This window comes from Cucurbita pepo, chromosome 10, assembly GCF_057944985.1.
Source record: "Cucurbita pepo subsp. pepo isolate OVF chromosome 10, ASM5794498v1, whole genome shotgun sequence".
NCBI lineage: Eukaryota > Viridiplantae > Streptophyta > Magnoliopsida > Cucurbitales > Cucurbitaceae > Cucurbita > Cucurbita pepo.
The window spans coordinates 4,131,873-4,150,255 of record NC_141807.1 but is presented as its reverse complement, the minus strand read 5'-3'; the positions used below and the strand labels follow the sequence as shown (position 1 = coordinate 4,150,255).

The window sequence follows — 18,383 nt, the reverse complement described above, 5'->3', positions numbered from 1 at the left end:
AAAAGGCTACGAAATTACTTGGCAATGGGGTAAAAAGAAAGGGCAGATGCATCAAGGCACAAGAGAGGCATATGTGTATGTGTGTTTGTGTGTGGGGCTATACATCTATAAGCCCCGTCCAAAACCTTTTTGAGGAACACATTCAGTTTGTCGCTTTCCTAACGCCAATTAACAAAATAAAGAATAGAGAGAATTTTATTTTTATTTTTTTTCCATATATCAATTTTCATCTATAACTTTAAACTTTTAATTTCATCTAGATTATAAATTAAATAAGAGCTTTCACTCATATCTTAAATCTGATTTTTTTTTTATTATTATTATTCATCCATTAATTTTAACATTAAAAAAATATGGTTCAAAAAGTCGAAGGAAAAAAACTTTAAAAAAAACTTTCAATAAAAATAAAGTTTTTGCATCAAATGAGCTTGATCACAAAACGGACCATTAAATAATTATGAATATCATTTTTTTTAATCTAAAACTCTATCCGTATAAAACATATATTATGCACATGAATTTTTTTTTTTTTTTTACTTAAATAATTATTTAAATTTGTAAATAAGGGGTATGGTTTTTTCTTTTTTTTTAAAAAATATTTTAACTCACAATGGAGAGATTCAAAATATTCATCTAGAAATGCTTCTGATTTGGATAATGAAGCATAAAGAGTGATATATCGACAAAAATTAGAGATCAGAATAAAGAACCTGAAGAAAGAGCCTGCAAAGGGAGAGTAATTCTCAGAGCCTGCAAAGCTGTCCGAACAATGTGGCCATGTCCAATGTATCATCGCCCACCAACTGAACTCAAATCTGAATCACAAAATCACAGTATATTTAGATATCCTTGTTAGAATTTGTTCATTTCAATGAGGATTTTCATCAAGCTTAGTTTCTACCATCTCAAACCGTAAATTAATTTAAACAATCTTTAAAAGTAAAAGCCTCTGGTAACACAAAATCCTTTAACATTTGTATCTAATTTGAAATCGATGTACCAAGTATCACTGCCAACGAATCCATGCACATCGCATAGGTGCGGAACCGCCAAATCGGGCGCCCAGTACTATGCAATTTACATCTTCGGTAGGTCACCTAGCAAGTCTCTCGCACTCTACCTTCCATTCTGCATTCAAATCTTACGTCGAAGGCAAAATTTCTACGCCCCCCTTGTTGGTTTTCCGTCAGCTGCTAAGGTATCGGGTTAAGGCCAATGATTCTACCTTCTCCTTACTCATTAAAGCCTTCGTTGTATCGTCTTCATCTTCTTCTTTTGCACCATCATCCTGTTCTGAGAATGCAAAAGTGGAGGCGAATCAGCTCCAAACCCATTTCATTAAATGGGGATTTGACCAATTTTTGTATGTTAGTACTGCCTTTCTCGACTTGTATTCAAAATTGGGTTTTGTTAAAGCTGCTCGACGTTTGTTTGATGATATTCCTGAAAAAGATGTAGTATCGTGGAATGCGTTGATATCTGGGTACTCACGAAGTGGATATAACCATGATGCCTTCGAACTGTTTGTCGAAATGCGCAGGAGGGGGTTCAATCCTTGTCAGAGAACGTTGGTAAGTTTAATTCCTTCCTGTGGTACCCAACACTTATTCGTCCAAGGAAAATGCATCCATGCGTTAGGTGTTAAGGCTGGCCTTGATTTGGACTCCCAAGTGAAAAATTCTCTTGCATCGATGTATGGTAAATGTGCAGATTTAGAAGGGGTGGAACTCTTATTTGGAGAAATTATTGAAAAAAACGTAGTTTCTTGGAATACCATGATTGGGGCATTTGGCCAAAATGGGTTCTTTGTGGAGGCAATGCTTGTTTTCAAGCAAATGCTTGAGGAAAGTATCAATACTAACTCGGTGACGATGGTCAGTATCTTGTCTGCAAATGCAAATCCAAGATCTATCCATTGTTATGCTACCAAAACTGGTCTTATGGAAAATGTTTCCGTGGTTATCTCTCTAATTTGCTCGTACGTAAAATGTGGATGCATACAAATAGCAGAACTGATTTATATGTCAAAACTCCAGAAAAACTTGGTTGCATTAACTGCAATTATTTCAGGCTATGCTGAGAAAGGTGACATGGGATCTGTGGTGAAGCTGTATTCCCGTGTGCAGCATTTAGAAATGAAACTAGATGCAGTTGCAATGGTTGGTATAATCCAAGGTATTACATATCCTGATCACTCTGGTATTGGACTTGCTTTCCACGGTTATGGGCTAAAGAGTGGGTTAATTATTGATTGTTTGGTTGCAAATGGTTTCATAAGCATGTACTCAAAGTTCGATGATATTGATGCAGTATTTACTTTATTTCAAGAGATGCATGAAAAGACACTAAGCAGCTGGAATTCTGTGATATCTAGCTGTGCACAGGCAGGTAGGTCAATTGATGCCATGGCTTTGTTTTCCCAAATGAAGTTGTCAGGTTATGGGCCAGATTCAATTACACTTGCTAGTTTACTATCTGCTTGTTGCCAAAATGGGAACTTGCATTTTGGGGAGATACTTCATTCCTATATTCTAAGAAACAATCTGGACTTGGAAGGTTTTGTTGGAACTGCTCTTATAGACATGTACGTCAAGTGTGGAAGAATGGACTTTGCTGAAAAGGTGTTTAAGAGCATGAAAGAGCCATGTTTAGCTTCATGGAACTCACTGATCTCCGGTTATGGTTTATTTGGGTTTGACAATCATGCTTTCCTCTGTTACACTAAAATGATGGAGAAGGGGATCAAGCCCAATAAAATAACTTTCTCAGGAATTTTAGCTGCTTGCACTCATGGAGGACTTGTTGAAGAAGGAAGAACATACTTCGAAATCATGAAGAAAGAACTTGGTATAGTGCCAGAGTCACAACATTGTGCATCCATGGTTGGCCTGCTTGGACGGGCAGGCTTGTTTGAAGAGGCAATTCAATTTATCAAAAACATGGAAGTCAATCCAGATTCTGCAGTGTGGGGAGCATTGCTCAGTGCTTGTTGCATTCACCAGGAAGTTAAGCTTGGGGAATCTGTGGCGAAAAAGTTGCTTTTCTCTAACTGTAGAAATGGGGGATTTTTTGTGTTGATGTCAAATCTTTATGCAGCATCAGGGAGGTGGAATGATGTAGCAAGAGTCAGAAAGATGATGCGAGAAATGGGAGAAGATGGTTGTTCAGGTGTTAGCCTTATGGAATGGATTTCCTAGGAAGACACAGACAGACTTTTCTGTGAGAATTTCATTTGAATGGATATTCTTGGCGGTGGCAGCCTATATTTCATTGCAGAGACCTCATTCTGAGCATACTAGGAGTAGGATGGGCATTTGACAAGTGTAGTGCAAGTGATCTAATTATTTAGCTTCTATCTAAGACAAAATTATTCATTTGCTTAATAATCATAATAAAAATTCGCCAAAACCAAGGGAGACACGAAATTGTTTTCATCCAAAAGTGGCAAGAATGAAGGGTGAATGCAAAACAAAAAAAAAAAAAAAAAAAAAACAGAAAACATCAATGGAGATTGTATAATTGTATCGTACCTTGGAACTGTATTTGAGGAGAATCCGGATCGCCAAAACCCACGAAATCCAGCGAATTGCAGCTCTTGGAAACTGGAAGGGTTAAAAATTAATGACATGTAAAGTCGCTCATCAAAAGCCAAGGAGACCCAAAATCTTTTTGAAGCAAAATTAGTAAAAATGATGAACACAAAGAAAATCTGTATAGTTGTATCATACCTAGAAGTTATCAGAGGAAATTGAGCTGTTAGTCTTGACAGTTATCAACTTACTGGATCACCAAGACCCCTATGATTCCTTCCTCGCCTTGAAGGCTTACAAAGTTTGACGTGTGCAAGGCGCAACTGACCTTGGTAAGCACGTCATAGTGACTTTTTCCTTTTTCTCTTGAATGCCATTTTAATTACACTAATCAAAGATCTGCTGGAACACAAATTTGATACAAATGTTCTCCCAGCACTTACTAACTTTGAAATTCGTCCTCCAGTCAGTCAGATTTCAAAGATCGTTGATCTGGTTGAAGACGAATTTGATACAATATGTTCTCCGGCACATTACATCTTTCAAATTGGCCATCTAGTCGGGTTCATTGAGGGTGATAGAAATCATATAATAAGCATGTTGGGGGGGAAAACGAACCTTTTCTGAGAAATAAATTGATCGTAAGTAACTCGGTATCCAGCATAACGAGGAGAATACGAATCTTAATCCAGAAATACAAAGCCACCGGAAGAGGAACCCCTGCGGACAACAATTTACCTGGGATGGGAATAGTTTGTCCCCAATCACCTGCAGAGATTCCAATGGACTGAATCTAAACTGCAACCTTCTTCATTTTGACGAATAGTAAGGAAGCAAATTTTGACCTATTCCCTAAAAATTGAAAGCTAAGAACGGGAAACGAGAATTGACGATTCAAAGAATAACAGCATTTCAATTGCGTACACGACGCCACAATCAACCCATCATCATTACGAAGAACAGTTAACCTATCGAATATGCAATCGAGAAATCTCAAACGAAAACAATGATTCAGGGTGAAAAAAACGAGGAAGGGGAATTCAAAAGCGGATATGAAAAATACCGAATACCCTCGCGATCGAAGAGAAATACGCCTTGAAAATTTTGAACAAATCCCTGCCATCACCGATGCAGGGGAGAATAACTGAGGTTCGGAATTCATTCTTCGCTTCTTCGTCCTCGGAAAGATGATGAATGTGGAGAACGGAAGAAAAACGCGCCAATTTTGAAAATTACTAATATTTTTTTATTTATACTCGATAATCAAAATTATAATAATAAGAATAATCCAATAATTATTGAAATAAATCATGTTAATACAACTCTCAAATTAATGATATTATTTGATTTCATATTAAACTTGAATATATTATTTAATTAAAACATTATTCAATAATCTATTAAATAGCATTCAATAACCAATTGAAAGTTGTATATTTAGCATTACAAATATTGAAATTATTATTTTTTTAAAAAAATAAACGATAACAAAACTGTTATCCTAATGAGTTATTAAACCACATAATTTTGTTTTAATTTTTATTTAGCCCCTAATTTGATTTATTATCTATTTATTTTAATTAAAAAATTTATCAAACATCTGAAAAATAATAGAATAATTAATCAATTCAAATTTTTTTAATTTTATTTAAATTCAATTTGATCTATCTTAGTTTGAGCACTTCATGACTCACCAATCAACCAACTCCCGACCAAATCAACATCCTAAACCAACCAACCAACTCAATTTGGTCGGTTCGAGCAGGTTGGCTCAATTTGTTGGATTTTTTTCATATGATGCCACCATTAAAATTTTGCTTCAAACAAGCATATGTAGGAGAGTGAAGTTAAATTGTAACAGTAAGTCCACCGATAGCATATATTGTCTTTTTTAGGTTTTTCTATATGAGCTTCCCCTCAAGCCTTAAAACGTGTTTGCTAGGAAAAGATTACAAAAAATGAGTCGTTCCACCTTTGCCCAATGTAAGATCTCAATAATTTATTCAATGCAAGTGCTTGAAAATGAGATTCGGCTAACCCCACAAGCCCATCATCATCAAGGGCTCCAATGACTACAATTGTTATAATGTTAGATGCACAAGACAAAATGCATCTAGTTCAGCTATCCATGCAGCTAACCGTTAAAAGAAGTAATGGGTTTATTATGAATGATCATCTAATAAGTCAGGAGTTTTGGTGCAACAACAATCATCGTCATGATCCCGATAGTTCCAACAAGTCAGACACCTTGGCTGTGTAGTAATCTGGTTGAATATGATTGGAGGGGTCTTGAAGATTGGATTGAGTTGTCACTCCTGTTATGATTGTGGTACTCGTGAGTAAGGTTCCAGGGGTGAGGGGGTGGGGTATAGAAATCTAGAGTCCAAACCTGAAAAAACAAGTAGTGTTTTGCAGCCTGTGCTCTGGCCAAATAGGATGTCTGTGTCCAGTCTATCACCCACCATACACATCTTAGAGCAACCAAACTCAAATCTGAAAATCAAAACACAATGGATCACATATAGTTATTATTTTTGGGTTAAATTATAAGTTTACTCCCTAAGCTTTAAGATTTATGGATTCGAAGCTTTCAAAAGTATCTAATGGGTTCTTGAATATTGAGTCTAATAGATTTGTGAACTTTAAAAATGTCTAATATGTGAGATCCCACATCGATTGGAGAGAGGAACGAGTATCAGCGAAGACGCTAGGCCACGAAGGAGGTGGATTGTAAGATCCCACATAAGTTGGAGAGGGGAATGAAACATTCTTTACAAGGGTGTAGAGACTTATTCCTAGCAGATGCGTTTTAAAAACCTTGAGGAAAAACTCGAAAGAAAAAGCCCAAAGTTAACAATATTTGCTAGCGAAAGCTTAAGTTGTTACATAATGGGTCCCATGTGTTTAGTAAATCCATGAATTTTGTAAAAAGTAACGGATAGGTCAATGACCTATTTGAAACGAATTTTGAAAGCTCGTGAACACAAATCTCTAAGACCAAACTTATAATTTAACCTTTCCTTTTCATATACAATTTCAAACACATTAACATTGAGTCATGACCCACAGTGATCAGAAAATTGGAGATTTGAGTTTTGAGTTTGAAATCTCCAACAACGCGGCTGTGTTGATTCATCATAAAAATAAATAAATAAATAAATAAAATTAATGAGCGTGACAGTTATATTCCCTTACTTTTTTAGTAAAAAGTCCATCATGAATGTTGATGGTTTTCCGACCAAAATGGGCTCCTTTTCAGATGATCCACACACTGCAGCGACCATGCAACCAGCACCTGAATCAGAAGATTTAATCAAGTTAATGAACCAACCAATGTGAAATAGCATTCAATCAAGTTGATTGATATTGAGAAAATCAATAGACAGTATGAAAAAAATGTACCAGGGGTTTCTTGTGATTCAGTAAAATGGCCCACGGCATCACGGTTAGTAGCAATAAAGAGGCATCCCGGGTTCTCACGAATGCAAAGTGTAGCGTACCTGATAGTGAAAAAAATAAAACTCCATAGTCGAGTGATTATGTTACTGACAATGTATATAAAACTGAACAGCCAGTAATTGACTGCATATTGAAGGCTTCTATAGGCAAGAAACACAAGCTATAGGGACCGAGCGCTTAAAAAGTTTTTTAACCACTTCAAAAGTCATTTCAAACATGTTCGTAATCTATAGTTAAAACTAAAATGGCTTATGATTGAGCGTTTTTGAAGGCATAGAAGATCAATTCTGTAGAAGCCAAGAAGAAGAGGATGGGACAAGGGAAAGGTTTGTGGGATATGAACTTGCTTACTGAAGCTTGTAATAATTAATATGCCGATCTATTCCAACCACAACTGCTCCAACCTGGTACATCACATGGCAGATATAAATCATATGTAGAGCATACAAGCAAAAGCTCACTAGAGTAAGGTAAGGCCAATATGTCATGTTACACTCTTGTCGTGCTCAATTGCGCAATCAAGATAAAGATCTGCAGATTTTTTGGCATCTTCCTGCACCCAAAGTTGAAAGGCACTTGCAAGGTTTGATCAAATTCAATTATCTAAAGGAGAAGATATTGAAAAAATTGTATGCGTCTAGTTACAAGGAAGCCACCTACATTACTATGCGAAGTACTACCCAACAAAGATTTCAGTAAAATTTCAAAACAGATTGCAGTCAAGTTTGGCCTCCTGTGAATGCCAATAAAAAGAACAGGACTAATGAATACTGAAAGCTAATTACAATATCCTGAAAAAGGAAAACTAACGTTATTGAGTGTTACTCGAACAAGAAATGTGGAAATACTCGTATCCAGTTGCTAGACAATGTTAGAAGTGTAAACTAAAGTTATTGAACATTACTCGAAAAGACCCACATCAGTCAAGGTGAGCAAATATTTTCCATCAATGTTTTCAATGCTCCTCACTTGTAACGGCTCAAGCCCACAACTAGTAGATATTGTCCTCTTTGGACTTTCTCTTTCGGGCTTCCCCTCATGGGTTTTAAAACGTGTATGCTAGGGAGAGGTTTCCATACTCTTATAAAGAATGTTTTGTCATTCTCCCCAACCGATGTAGGATCTCACAATCCACCCCCCTTCGAGGCCCAGTGTCCTTGCTGGCACTCCGTTCCCTTCTCCAATTGATGTGGGACCCCCTTCGAGGCTCAGCCTCTTCACTGGCACATCGCCCGATGTCTGGCTCTGATACCATTTGTAACAGCCCAAACCCACCGCTAGCAGATATTGTCCTCTTTGGGCTTTCCCTATCAGGCTTCCCATCAAGGTTTTTAAAACACGTCTGCCAGGGAGAGGTTTTCACACCCTTACAAAAGAATGTTTCTTTCTCCTTCCCAACCAATGTAGGATCTCACATCACTTGTGGGCTTAAAATTGTGGAAGGTCGAACAGGTGAAGATCAATATTAATTGGGGAGGAAATTACCTCCTTTTATAGGTTGTTAAATCACCAATTATCTCAAAATTGAGTCAGAAAAAAGAACATTTATAAACCATTACTTGAGAGTTGTCTTATCTACTTACTGGACCACCAAGACCAGTGAATCCTGCAAGCTGAAGCTCTTCCATGATACCTGCTTCGCCTATGACATAAACCTACACAGAGAAAAAAGAGACCCCACTTACTAAAACTAGCTAACTACCAAGATGGCCTATGAAACGCAACAGTATAGAGAAAAATAAGAAATCTGGAAGGATTACAATCATGATCTGGGAAATGAATTCTTTAAACATGATCAACAAATCTTCTAATCCTACCCACGCTGTTGTTTCTTTCAAACAGAATTGTAGTTATTGCAATCAAATCAATACATAAGAAATATAAATTTGAAACGACAAAGAACACAAGAAGCACGATGCGGGAAAGACAACCTTCTTTTCTGGAGAGAAATTATTGACTTTCAAGAACATGGCAGCAGCAAAAGAGGAGGAAAATATCTCATCCTACAAAAGAAGTCATGGAGACAACAGTTTAGACAATAGGAGAGAGAGCTTTTCAAATTCTAATCGACGAGACTGACCTCTGAAACAGAGATTCCAAGTGAATAGAACTTCTTCGCATATTGCCTTCTTGATTTCGACGAATTGTTGGTGACAAAAACCAATTTCTTCCCCTACAAATGCACGACACTTCCAGTCGGAAACAAGAATCCATGGTTCGAATAATCATAATAAGATAACGAAAAGTGTACCTTAGACCGAAGCATTTCAAGCGTATCAACGACGCCATCAATCAACTTATCGCCCTTCCATATAACACCTAACCGATCAAAAACAAAAACATGCCATCGAGTAAACATTAAAGATGAAGGAAGCGGAAATAGAAAATGAAGAATACCATCGCAATCAAAGAGAAAGGCCTCGACGGAATCGATCAGATCCCGGGCATTGCCGGAGGAAAGCAGCTGGGGTTCGGAGGTTCTTTCGACTGAGCTCATACCTCCAGGACAACAGTCTCCGGGTACGGCAGCGAGTGGCAATCGAATGGCTGTCGTGTTCTTGGAGGATTATCCGGTGATTGGTTCGTCCAATTTGGAAAGTGCAGTTAAGCAGAGATATTTTCATTTTCTTATTACCCTAAACCACTGTCGAGGGCGGCGAAACACAGTTGAAATTCCTTTTTTTTTTTTTTTTTTTTTTTTCAAATTTAAATAGTCCATATTTTATGATGCTGTAATTTAATTTAAAATTTCTTAAAAAAATTAATGTGGAGAATAAATTATAAATTAAAGTCCTAAAAGTATGGCCTAGAAAGAGTATTTCCAATAATTCAATCATGGTAGTTTATTAAATTTGATTCATAAGCTATGGTTATTTCACGATCGAGTTTGATCATTGGATTAATCTTCTCCAAAACGATTGATTCATTTCTATTATTATTATTATTATTATCATCATCGTCGTCGTCGTCATCAAGGCATGACTCTATGTGTCTATATTTTTTTTCAAGTATGTGAGATCTAACATCGATTAGAGAGGAGAACGAAGCATTCTTTGTAAAGGTGTGGAAATCTCTCCCTAAAAGATACGTTTTAAAATCGGGAGGTTGACGACGATAGGTAACAGGCAAAAGCGGACAATATTTGGCAGTAAACTTGGACTGTTACAAATGGTATTAGAGACCGACACCATACGGTGTATCAGCTGTGAGATCCAACATTTGTTGGAGAAAGGAACGAAGTATTGCTTATAAGGGTGTGAAAACCTCTTTCTGGTAGAGGATTTTAAAAATCCGAGGTATTTTAAAACTATAAACCCTCGAGACTTTAAAACGCGTCTCCACACCCTTATAAATGGTGGTTTGTTTTCCTCCCCAACCAATGTGGGACATCACAATCCACCCCCCTTCGAGGCCCAGCGTCCTCGCTGGCACTCTTTTCTTCCTCCAATCGATGTGGGACCACCCCCAAATCCACCCCCCTTACTAGCACACCGCCTCGTGTCTACCCCCTTCGGGGAACAGCGAGAAGGCTGGCACATCGTCCGGTGTCGGGCTCTAATACCATTTATAATTACCCAGATCCACCGCTAGTAAATATTGTCTTCTTTGAACTTTTCCTTTTGGATTTCCCCTCAAGGCTTTAAAACGCGTCTGGTAGGGGAAGGTTTCCACACCCTTATAAATATGGTTTGTTCTCCTCCCAAACCAATGTGGGACATCACATATACTATTGCGAATAATATCTGCTACTAATAGACTTGGCTGTTACATGATTTTTACTATGAATTTTTATATCGCATATTGTTATAACTATAATTAAATATGCTCGAATATCGTCGAACTCAAAATATATGAGTTCGAACTTTTTATTTCTAGTACTCCAAAGCTCGCTCTAAGCAAAATTTGTTCGTTTTTTAAGTTTAACAACATTCACACGAAGAATCAAACTTTTGGGTTTTTAGTCGAGATTACAGATCCTTAACTAATCAAATCACAGCCAAAATTTCCGTTAATCTTCGTAGAATTTTGAGATCATGACCCTTCTACCCTTCCAGTCCATACATCAATCCGTTCGTATCAACAAATATATAAAAACAACTTAAACGAGACTCGTTCAAACCTTTATTCAAAACATCGAGCAGAAAGCGAATAAAAATTAGGGGAAGGCATCACTAATTGGTATTTAGAAACATGACTAGGGTGCATTAATTAATTAGGGAGCGGGTTGGTAATAAAGCATTAATTAAAGGAAACCAAATATAATCTCACTTTAATTAATTTGATTAAGAGTTTGTTGGAGAAGGGCCCCTTTTTTCTTCCTTAAAGTTAAAGGCTTAAAGCACCCAATTCCAAGTGATACCCCAATGAGCCAGACAATGTTATGTGGTTGCCCCCCACCAATCCAAATCTTTTTTTTTTTTTATTCGTGTTATTGATAAAATCTCACTAAATATGTTCGGGATTCAATCCTTTGAAATGCTAATAATGTCCCATGTCCCGAACTCGACACCTGATGCCCTAAACATTGCATGGTCACGTTACCTACTCATCGCTTCTTAAGAGTAAACACTAATCCCACAAACCAACACGAGTCCTTCTATCATGTTTTATCCTCACTTACGTGCTTCTAAAAAAATTCATAGGAGGTCACCCAACATAGTGTTGCTCTACGTAAAACATGCTTATCTATAAAGTGTAGCGAATTTAAGTTCTTTTAAGTATTTTTTAGTCATCATTGCTGATATAATTAATTATAAATGGTACATTAAATTTATTAATATTATATTATTTGGTCACGTTGGAGTTAAATATATTTAAAAAATATAAAGTAAAAATATTTTAAATAATTAATTTTTAAAAAAACAACATAAGCAAAGCTAAATCATTAATGTGAAACAATTAATTATGATACGCAAACCAAGTGGAACCATTTTTCTTTAGAAAAACATTAATAGTAATTATAAGGATAAACTTTTAAACGGGTCACATAAATTTTAAAAATTTATTTTAAATAAATAAAATTAAATTAATCGTTGTTAGGTAACGAAAAATGATATCAATAATAATGTAGAATTTTTGTTATAAACGTTACTGGTCGATGCAATAGCCACCCACCCGAGCAAAACTAGTCTATGAGTGGACCTACTCAAGGCAGTTGTGGTAGGTGGTGGCGAACTCAATAAAGAGAAAGTAGCGAATGTTGTAGCCACGAAGATCGAAGAGTAAATGAGGGAAAATAAAAATAATGCAAGAATTAACTCCGGTAATTCTCAATTAATTAAAATATTATAATATCGATGAAAAAATTAAAAAAAAAATAAAAAAGTTAAAATTACGCCTATAAAAAAAGATAAGGACGGTAACGATTCAGGCTCACCGCTAGCCGATATTGTTCTCTTTGGACTTTTCCTTTCGGGCTTCCCCTCAAGTCTTTAAAACGCGTCTTCTAGGAAAAGGTTTCCATATCCTTATGAAGGGTGTTTTGTTCTCTTCCCCAACCAATGTAGGACATCACAACCCACCCCCCCTTCGGGGCCCAGTGTCCTTGCTGACACTCGTTTCTTTCTCCAATCGATGTGGGACTCCCTCCAAATCCACTCCCGTTTGGGGCCCAATGTCTTTACTGGCATACCGCCTCGTGTCTTCCCCCCTTCGGGGAACAACGAGAAGGCTAGCACATCGTTCGGTGTCTGGCTCTGATACCATTTGTAACGCCTCAGAGTTAGACCACCGGACGATGTGCTACTGTGATGTCCCACATTTGTTGGGGAGGAGAACAAACCACCATTTATAATGGTATGAAAACCTTCCATTACAAGACGCATTTTAAAAGTCAAGGGAAAGTCCAAAAGAGAACAAAATCTATCTGGACGGTTACAAGGACATTGTTATGAAATTATTTCTATGGATGTTCGGACATCTCATAATAAAAATAACATTATATGTTGCAAAATATATTAATGTCGGTAAATATTGTTACATTATATGATGCTTTAATAATTTTTTGAAGAGGCAAAAATCATAAAAATTATAAAATATTACAAAATAAGAGACATGGTTTGAGTCAAAACTATAAAGCCTAATTTCCCTATGAATTTTAGGGTAGCACCTAAGTTGCAATAATCAAATTAAATAATGAAAAAATTAAAAATAGAATCGGTGGGTCATGGAATACGTAAATAGAATTTGAATTCTGCAAGCTTCCATGATTTTGAGCGATCAAATCAATGATGAAATTGTGAGAAAGACGATGGAAAGGGGTTGTTCTGCACGAAGTTCACGCCGCCGCGGGAAAATGACCGTCGTCGACTGCGGGCAGGCGGCGATGCGGCAGTTCCGCGCGCGCATGGAGAAATTAGGCGACACAAGTTGAAAAGAAAGAGAGAGAGTTGTCTGTGATTGGCCTCCGAAACCACCAACAAAAGGAAGAGTAATCCAACGTCAGAGTGATAAATCCGGCGACACGTGGCCGACATGCAGATCAACAAGAACCAACCAGCGATTAATGGAAGAAGAATCAGCGGAGATAGTGGGGGGAATCATGATGAAGGCTGCCATTGGCGATCTTTCAATCTCCAGAATCACAGGGACCCAGTAAACTCCCTTTTTCCCTCTCTTAGCTATAGAGCATTAAATCCCAAAGCCCTAACCCCACCTCCGCAATTTGTTTTCGTTTTTGTTTTTCCCTGTCGCACTTTATAATCTCGATTCGATTCCGTTTCAAATTGAGCTTAATTTCTGTAGTAGATCAACGAGAACTATTCTCTGTATATGTGAATTATTTCAGTGCATATCAATGTTCTTGATCTTGATTATGCATGATTTATTTGTTGATTCAATCATGGATCAGAACACCATTTTGCTCTAACTTTTTCATTACATTTCCGTTCTGTATATCTTCAAGCGGTTAATGATAGCGTTGCGTTAGATTATTACTAGGTTGACTAATCAGGAGATTCCAAACCCATGTCCCTCTCCTTGTCCCCATGCACTCAATACCCAATTTGCCTTTACTTGGCGTGCCTCACCAGTAGATTTTTAACACCCATTTTTTCCATCATAAAATCTGAATAAATCAGCTTCTGATTCCCAAACCCTTTTCACCATTGAGCCATTCTCATCTTCTGCATCATAACATATGGCGCTGTGTTGTTGAATCTGAATCAGAAAAGCTTTTTCAGCTGTTTCGTCCGATCACTTGGGGCTTTGTTTGGTGCTTCTGCAGCTTTTCCTGTTCGCTTTCCTTTTTTCTGGAATTGGTAAATGTTCTTATCTCTTCTTTTTGATAGATTTAATTTGTGAGCTCTCATCTCTTCTTCTTGCTGGAATTGGACTTGTGAATTTGGTCGATTAGTAAAGTAAAGTAAGTGGGTTTTAAACAAAACCCATTTACTTTAATTGAATCTTCAATTAAGCTGAGATACCTTCCATTTTTCTTCTGTTTTACACAGAAAATACCTTTAATCTTACTATGCTTGGTCTGGACGTTTTCAGAATGTTTCCAATAGAGTATGGACAAAACAGAACAAAGCAAAAACTTTGTCGAGAATCTATCAAATCAACATTGAAAAGAAAAGAAAAGAAAAGAAAAGCATGGACTTACAACGCGCATATTCCGTATATGACTGTATATCCCTTTGAGAGAAGAACCTCAGAGAACTTTTTCTTCTGGAAAAGTAATGAGATATCTCTCTGTAACCCACTGTTTAACACCATTTGTCTGTGAAAACGCAATCTTTGATTTATTGCTAAGTCAGATTGCGAATAATCAATTGTGGGAAGGCATTTTCTCTTGTCTTATAGGTGTTATAACAAGGATACTGGATTCTTTTCCTCCGTTCTCCTTTTTTGGAGCAACAGTAGCATTGCACTTTTTTGGACTTACCGTTCTCCTTTTCACTTGTTTAAAGTCCATATTCCTTTTTCCTCTCTTATCGTCTCTTCTTTTTGTAAGTTTTGAAGTTTTGAAGTCTTGTTTCTTCTGTTTTTATAATTGGGTCGATACATGTTTGTTGTTTGGTTCTTAATGCAATGCTCCTGCATCAATTTAGTCATTTTCCTCCATTGTGACCTCTTCGAAGTTGGACTGTTCTGGCCGTTGTTCTTCCAATTGGTTCTAATTCTTCTTAGTTTCCGTTTTTCATAGCTGGATTGCCTATAACCACATGTTTTTAGTTTCTTCTTTACTTAATGTTACCAACATTTCTGTAGAAAAATGTGATATCCGCTGCACACAGCCACTATTTTTCACTCTCGCATTTATTTTGCAGTACATGCCAATGAATCTGGTTGGTTTAGAACAGTTTAGATCATATTCAAATCATTGTATTCCATTGTTCTATGCATTTTGTACTGTAGAGCACAGATAACTGCAATAGCAAACTGTTGTTGGCTGTTCTTTATTATAATACCTCATTCAGCCAACGTAGTTGAGAATTGACTGTAGCTTTTTGTATATGGAAGGGGCTCTGTAGTTAAATACCGGAGACTGATGAAAAGAAAAGGCAATTGTAGAAATGAAGTTTATGAAATTGGGAACGAGGCCTGACTCCTTCTACTCAGAAGCAGCTACCAGGTATCATTTCAGAATCACCCTCCAAGAACGAACACTCAAACTTGCTTGACTAAACACGTATTGGTTACACTGCAGGACGGTTCTTTCCGATGTCCCTGGCAATATTGTTATATGCATCGACAACGTTAGTTACCTTCTCCACAAGGTAGTGCCTCGACGTTATGTTTCATAATTGAGGATGACATATCTAAGCTCTTATACCTACACATTTCACTCGTTATGTAGCTTTTATTTTCTTGATATGATCTTTTAACTCCAAAAAAAGATGGGATTTTCTGTTTACCCGGATTTTTTATTTTCTGGTTTGCTTACAGTTTCAGCTTCTACCAAAGTGTGGCCTCTTGCAACATCTCTGCCCTGAGTTGGGAGATTCTAACATTGCCACTATTGAGCTTCATGATGTTCCCGGAGGTGCAGAAGCATTTGAACTCTGTGCTAAGTTTTGTTATGGCATGACCATTAATATCAGTGCCCATAATCTCGTACCCGCATTATGTGCTGCTAAGTTCCTCCGCATGACTGAGGCAGTGGAGAAGGGCAATCTTGTTCTGAAGCTCGAGGCTTTCCTCCACTCATGCATTCTTGTTGGCTGGAAGGATTCCATTGTTACCCTACAAAGCACACTGAAGTTACCTGAATGGTCTGAGAATCTTGGAATTGTCCGAAAGTGCATCGATTCAATTGTCGAAAAAATCCTAACACCACACTCGAAGGTTAATCAGTATTCTTACTTTCTTAATGTTGAAGCATAATTAGCCCCAAAATTCGAAGTTATTGATTTAGTACAACCATTAGTTTATTCATTGAATAGTTCAAGAATGAGTGTTCAATACTGTGAGATCCCACGTTGTTTGGGGTGGGGAACGAAACATTCCTTATAAGGACGTGGATACCTCTCCCTAGTAGACACGTTTTAAAAATCTCGAGGAAAAGTCCAAATAGGACAATATCTGCTAGCGGTCTTTGAATCAGCTACTGACATAAGATGATTCCTTGCAGGTATCATGGTCCTACACTTATACAAGACCAGGTTACACGAAAAAGAACAGTCAAAGTGTCCCAAAAGATTGGTGGACTGAGGATTTGTCAGATCTCGACATCGAATTGTTTCGCTGCATAATTTTGGCTGTTAGATCTACATACATTCTACCACCACAACTTATTGGAGAAGCCCTGCACGTCTATGCCTGTCGTTGGCTACCTGACACTGCAAATGTCAAGCCTTCAGAGACGAAGATTACAAAGAGCAAAGAAGATCTGGAAAAGAATCGACAAATTCTCGAGAAAATAGTCGGCATGATTCCTTCAGATCGTGGATCGGTTTCAGTTGGCTTCTTGCTCAGACTCCTTAACATAGCAAACTATCTCGCCGTGTCATCAACGACAAAAACTGAACTAATCCGGAGATCGAGTCTGCAGTTTGAGGAGGCAAAAGTGAGTGACTTGCTCTTTCCTTCACAGTCAACCTCCAATACACACTTCTATGATGTTGACTCAGTTGTGGCTGTGTTGGAATGTCTTCGTGCGCTTTGGCGAAGGCAATACTCTGGGGCTGCAGAAAACAGCCATTTCTTGAGATATATTAGAAAGGTGGGGAAGCTTGTCGATTCATATCTTCGAGTTGTTGTGATGGATATCAATATGCCCGTATCTAAAGTGATACAACTCGTCGAAGCCCTGCCAGATATCGCTCGCCCAAACCATGACGATCTTTACAAAGCCATAAACATGTATCTCAAGGTAACATATTATCAAATAGTTTAGCTACCTTATGACATCTCTTACTTCATTGATTGGTAAAACATGTTCTAATGGCAAGCAGGAACACCCTGATTTGAGCAAGGCGGATAAAAAGCGCCTTTGTCGAATTCTAGACTGCCAAAAGTTATCATCAGAAGTCCGCGCCCATGCTGTTAAGAACGAGCGATTACCCTTGAGGACTGTTGTGCAGGTCCTGTTCTTTGATCAAGAACAGGCAGCAATCACCACTGACAATCACGGTAAGCTGAAACCAGATATCGACAATGGTGTCGAGAAAGAAGCGAGAGACCGAACTGGCTTCTCTGAAATCAGTGAGAGGGATGGACATAGAACAAGAAGAACAGATGTGAAGCTGCTGCCGGCGGCTGAGAAGGAAATGAAAGATGATAGATCAGAATTTGATGTGAAGTCTGTGAAGAGTAGTAGGACTAGAGAGATGAGCAGGGAAATCAAATCGTTGAGCAAGTCAGAGTCTAAGAAGATGGTACCAAAGGGGAGCAGATCAGATCATGGTGGTGAACAAAGACAGGTAAAAAGATGAACATCAAAAGACACCATTTTTTTTCAACGCAGTTTGTTTATTTATTTTTTTTCTATTATGGTTTCATTTCTGTTCTACTGTTCTAGATCTAATGCTCAAAAACATGTTCTTCATAGCTTTTAATATAGGCAACTCTTTGTCAATTGGGCAATCACAAAATTTCTATCTATTAAACTGTAATAATATCCCATTTCTTGTGTGAAACACTACGTGTCAAGAATGTTATAGGGGTGTACATGAGTCGGGTTGAGTTGAGGGAATTTTTTTGGACCAACCCGAAATTTTTTCACAACTCAACCTAGTCCTCTATTCTTGCTAAAAAAATTACTTTTTAAATTTTTTTTTTTATTTATTTACGATTCATGATTATTCAATAAAACAACATATAAAATATATTAAAGGTTCACGAACTTAAATTAATTTATAACCATTCAAATGAGCAAATTCAAAATTGCAACTTCCTAACATAATTTAATAATTTCACGAGAATTATAACATCTGGCATAGTTTAATAATT

The 18,383-nt window shown here is 37.3% G+C and overlaps 3 protein-coding genes across 7 annotated transcripts; 2 read left to right on the top strand and 1 right to left on the bottom strand.

The window, feature by feature from the left end:
* The first annotated feature begins 1,004 nt into the window (after positions 1-1,004).
* LOC111803486 (Tetratricopeptide repeat (TPR)-like superfamily protein) lies at positions 1,005-3,413 on the top strand. Its single transcript, XM_087127473.1, has 2 exons — positions 1,005-2,175; positions 2,311-3,413. Exons 1-2 carry the CDS (start codon positions 1,071-1,073, stop codon positions 3,195-3,197), a joined length of 1,992 nt encoding a protein of 663 aa, XP_086983599.1. The 5' UTR covers positions 1,005-1,070; the 3' UTR covers positions 3,198-3,413.
* Positions 3,414-5,503: 2,090 nt separating this feature from the next.
* PGLP2 (2-phosphoglycolate phosphatase 2) lies at positions 5,504-9,658 on the bottom strand. Of its 2 annotated transcripts, none has more exons than XM_023688075.2 (11): positions 9,489-9,658; positions 9,241-9,308; positions 9,070-9,162; positions 8,921-8,992; positions 8,573-8,644; positions 7,483-7,542; positions 7,341-7,393; positions 6,933-7,030; positions 6,726-6,825; positions 5,920-6,023; positions 5,504-5,845 (listed from the first exon to the last, which is right to left on the bottom strand). In XM_023688075.2, the coding sequence occupies exons 2-11, from the start codon at positions 9,253-9,255 to the stop codon at positions 5,745-5,747; spliced, it is 768 nt and encodes a 255-aa protein (XP_023543843.1). In that variant the 5' UTR covers positions 9,256-9,308; positions 9,489-9,658; the 3' UTR covers positions 5,504-5,744. The 2 variants fall into 2 exon arrangements, with proteins under 2 accessions (XP_023543843.1, XP_023543842.1); XM_023688074.2 differs by having other exon boundaries at positions 9,387-9,657.
* A 3,993-nt stretch (positions 9,659-13,651) lies between these two features.
* Positions 13,652-18,070, top strand: LOC111803590 (BTB/POZ domain-containing protein At5g47800). 4 transcript variants are annotated; one of them, XM_023688071.2, is made up of 6 exons: positions 13,652-14,248; positions 15,453-15,564; positions 15,640-15,709; positions 15,879-16,277; positions 16,564-17,304; positions 17,387-18,070. In XM_023688071.2, exons 2-6 carry the CDS (start codon positions 15,506-15,508, stop codon positions 17,864-17,866), a joined length of 1,749 nt encoding a protein of 582 aa, XP_023543839.2. In that variant the 5' UTR covers positions 13,652-14,248; positions 15,453-15,505; the 3' UTR covers positions 17,867-18,070. The 4 variants fall into 4 exon arrangements, with proteins under 4 accessions (XP_023543839.2, XP_023543841.2, XP_023543840.2 ...); XM_023688073.2 differs by lacking the exon at positions 13,652-14,248 and adding an exon at positions 14,490-14,665; XM_023688072.2 differs by lacking the exon at positions 13,652-14,248 and adding an exon at positions 14,687-14,938.
* Positions 18,071-18,383: the final 313 nt, after the last annotated feature.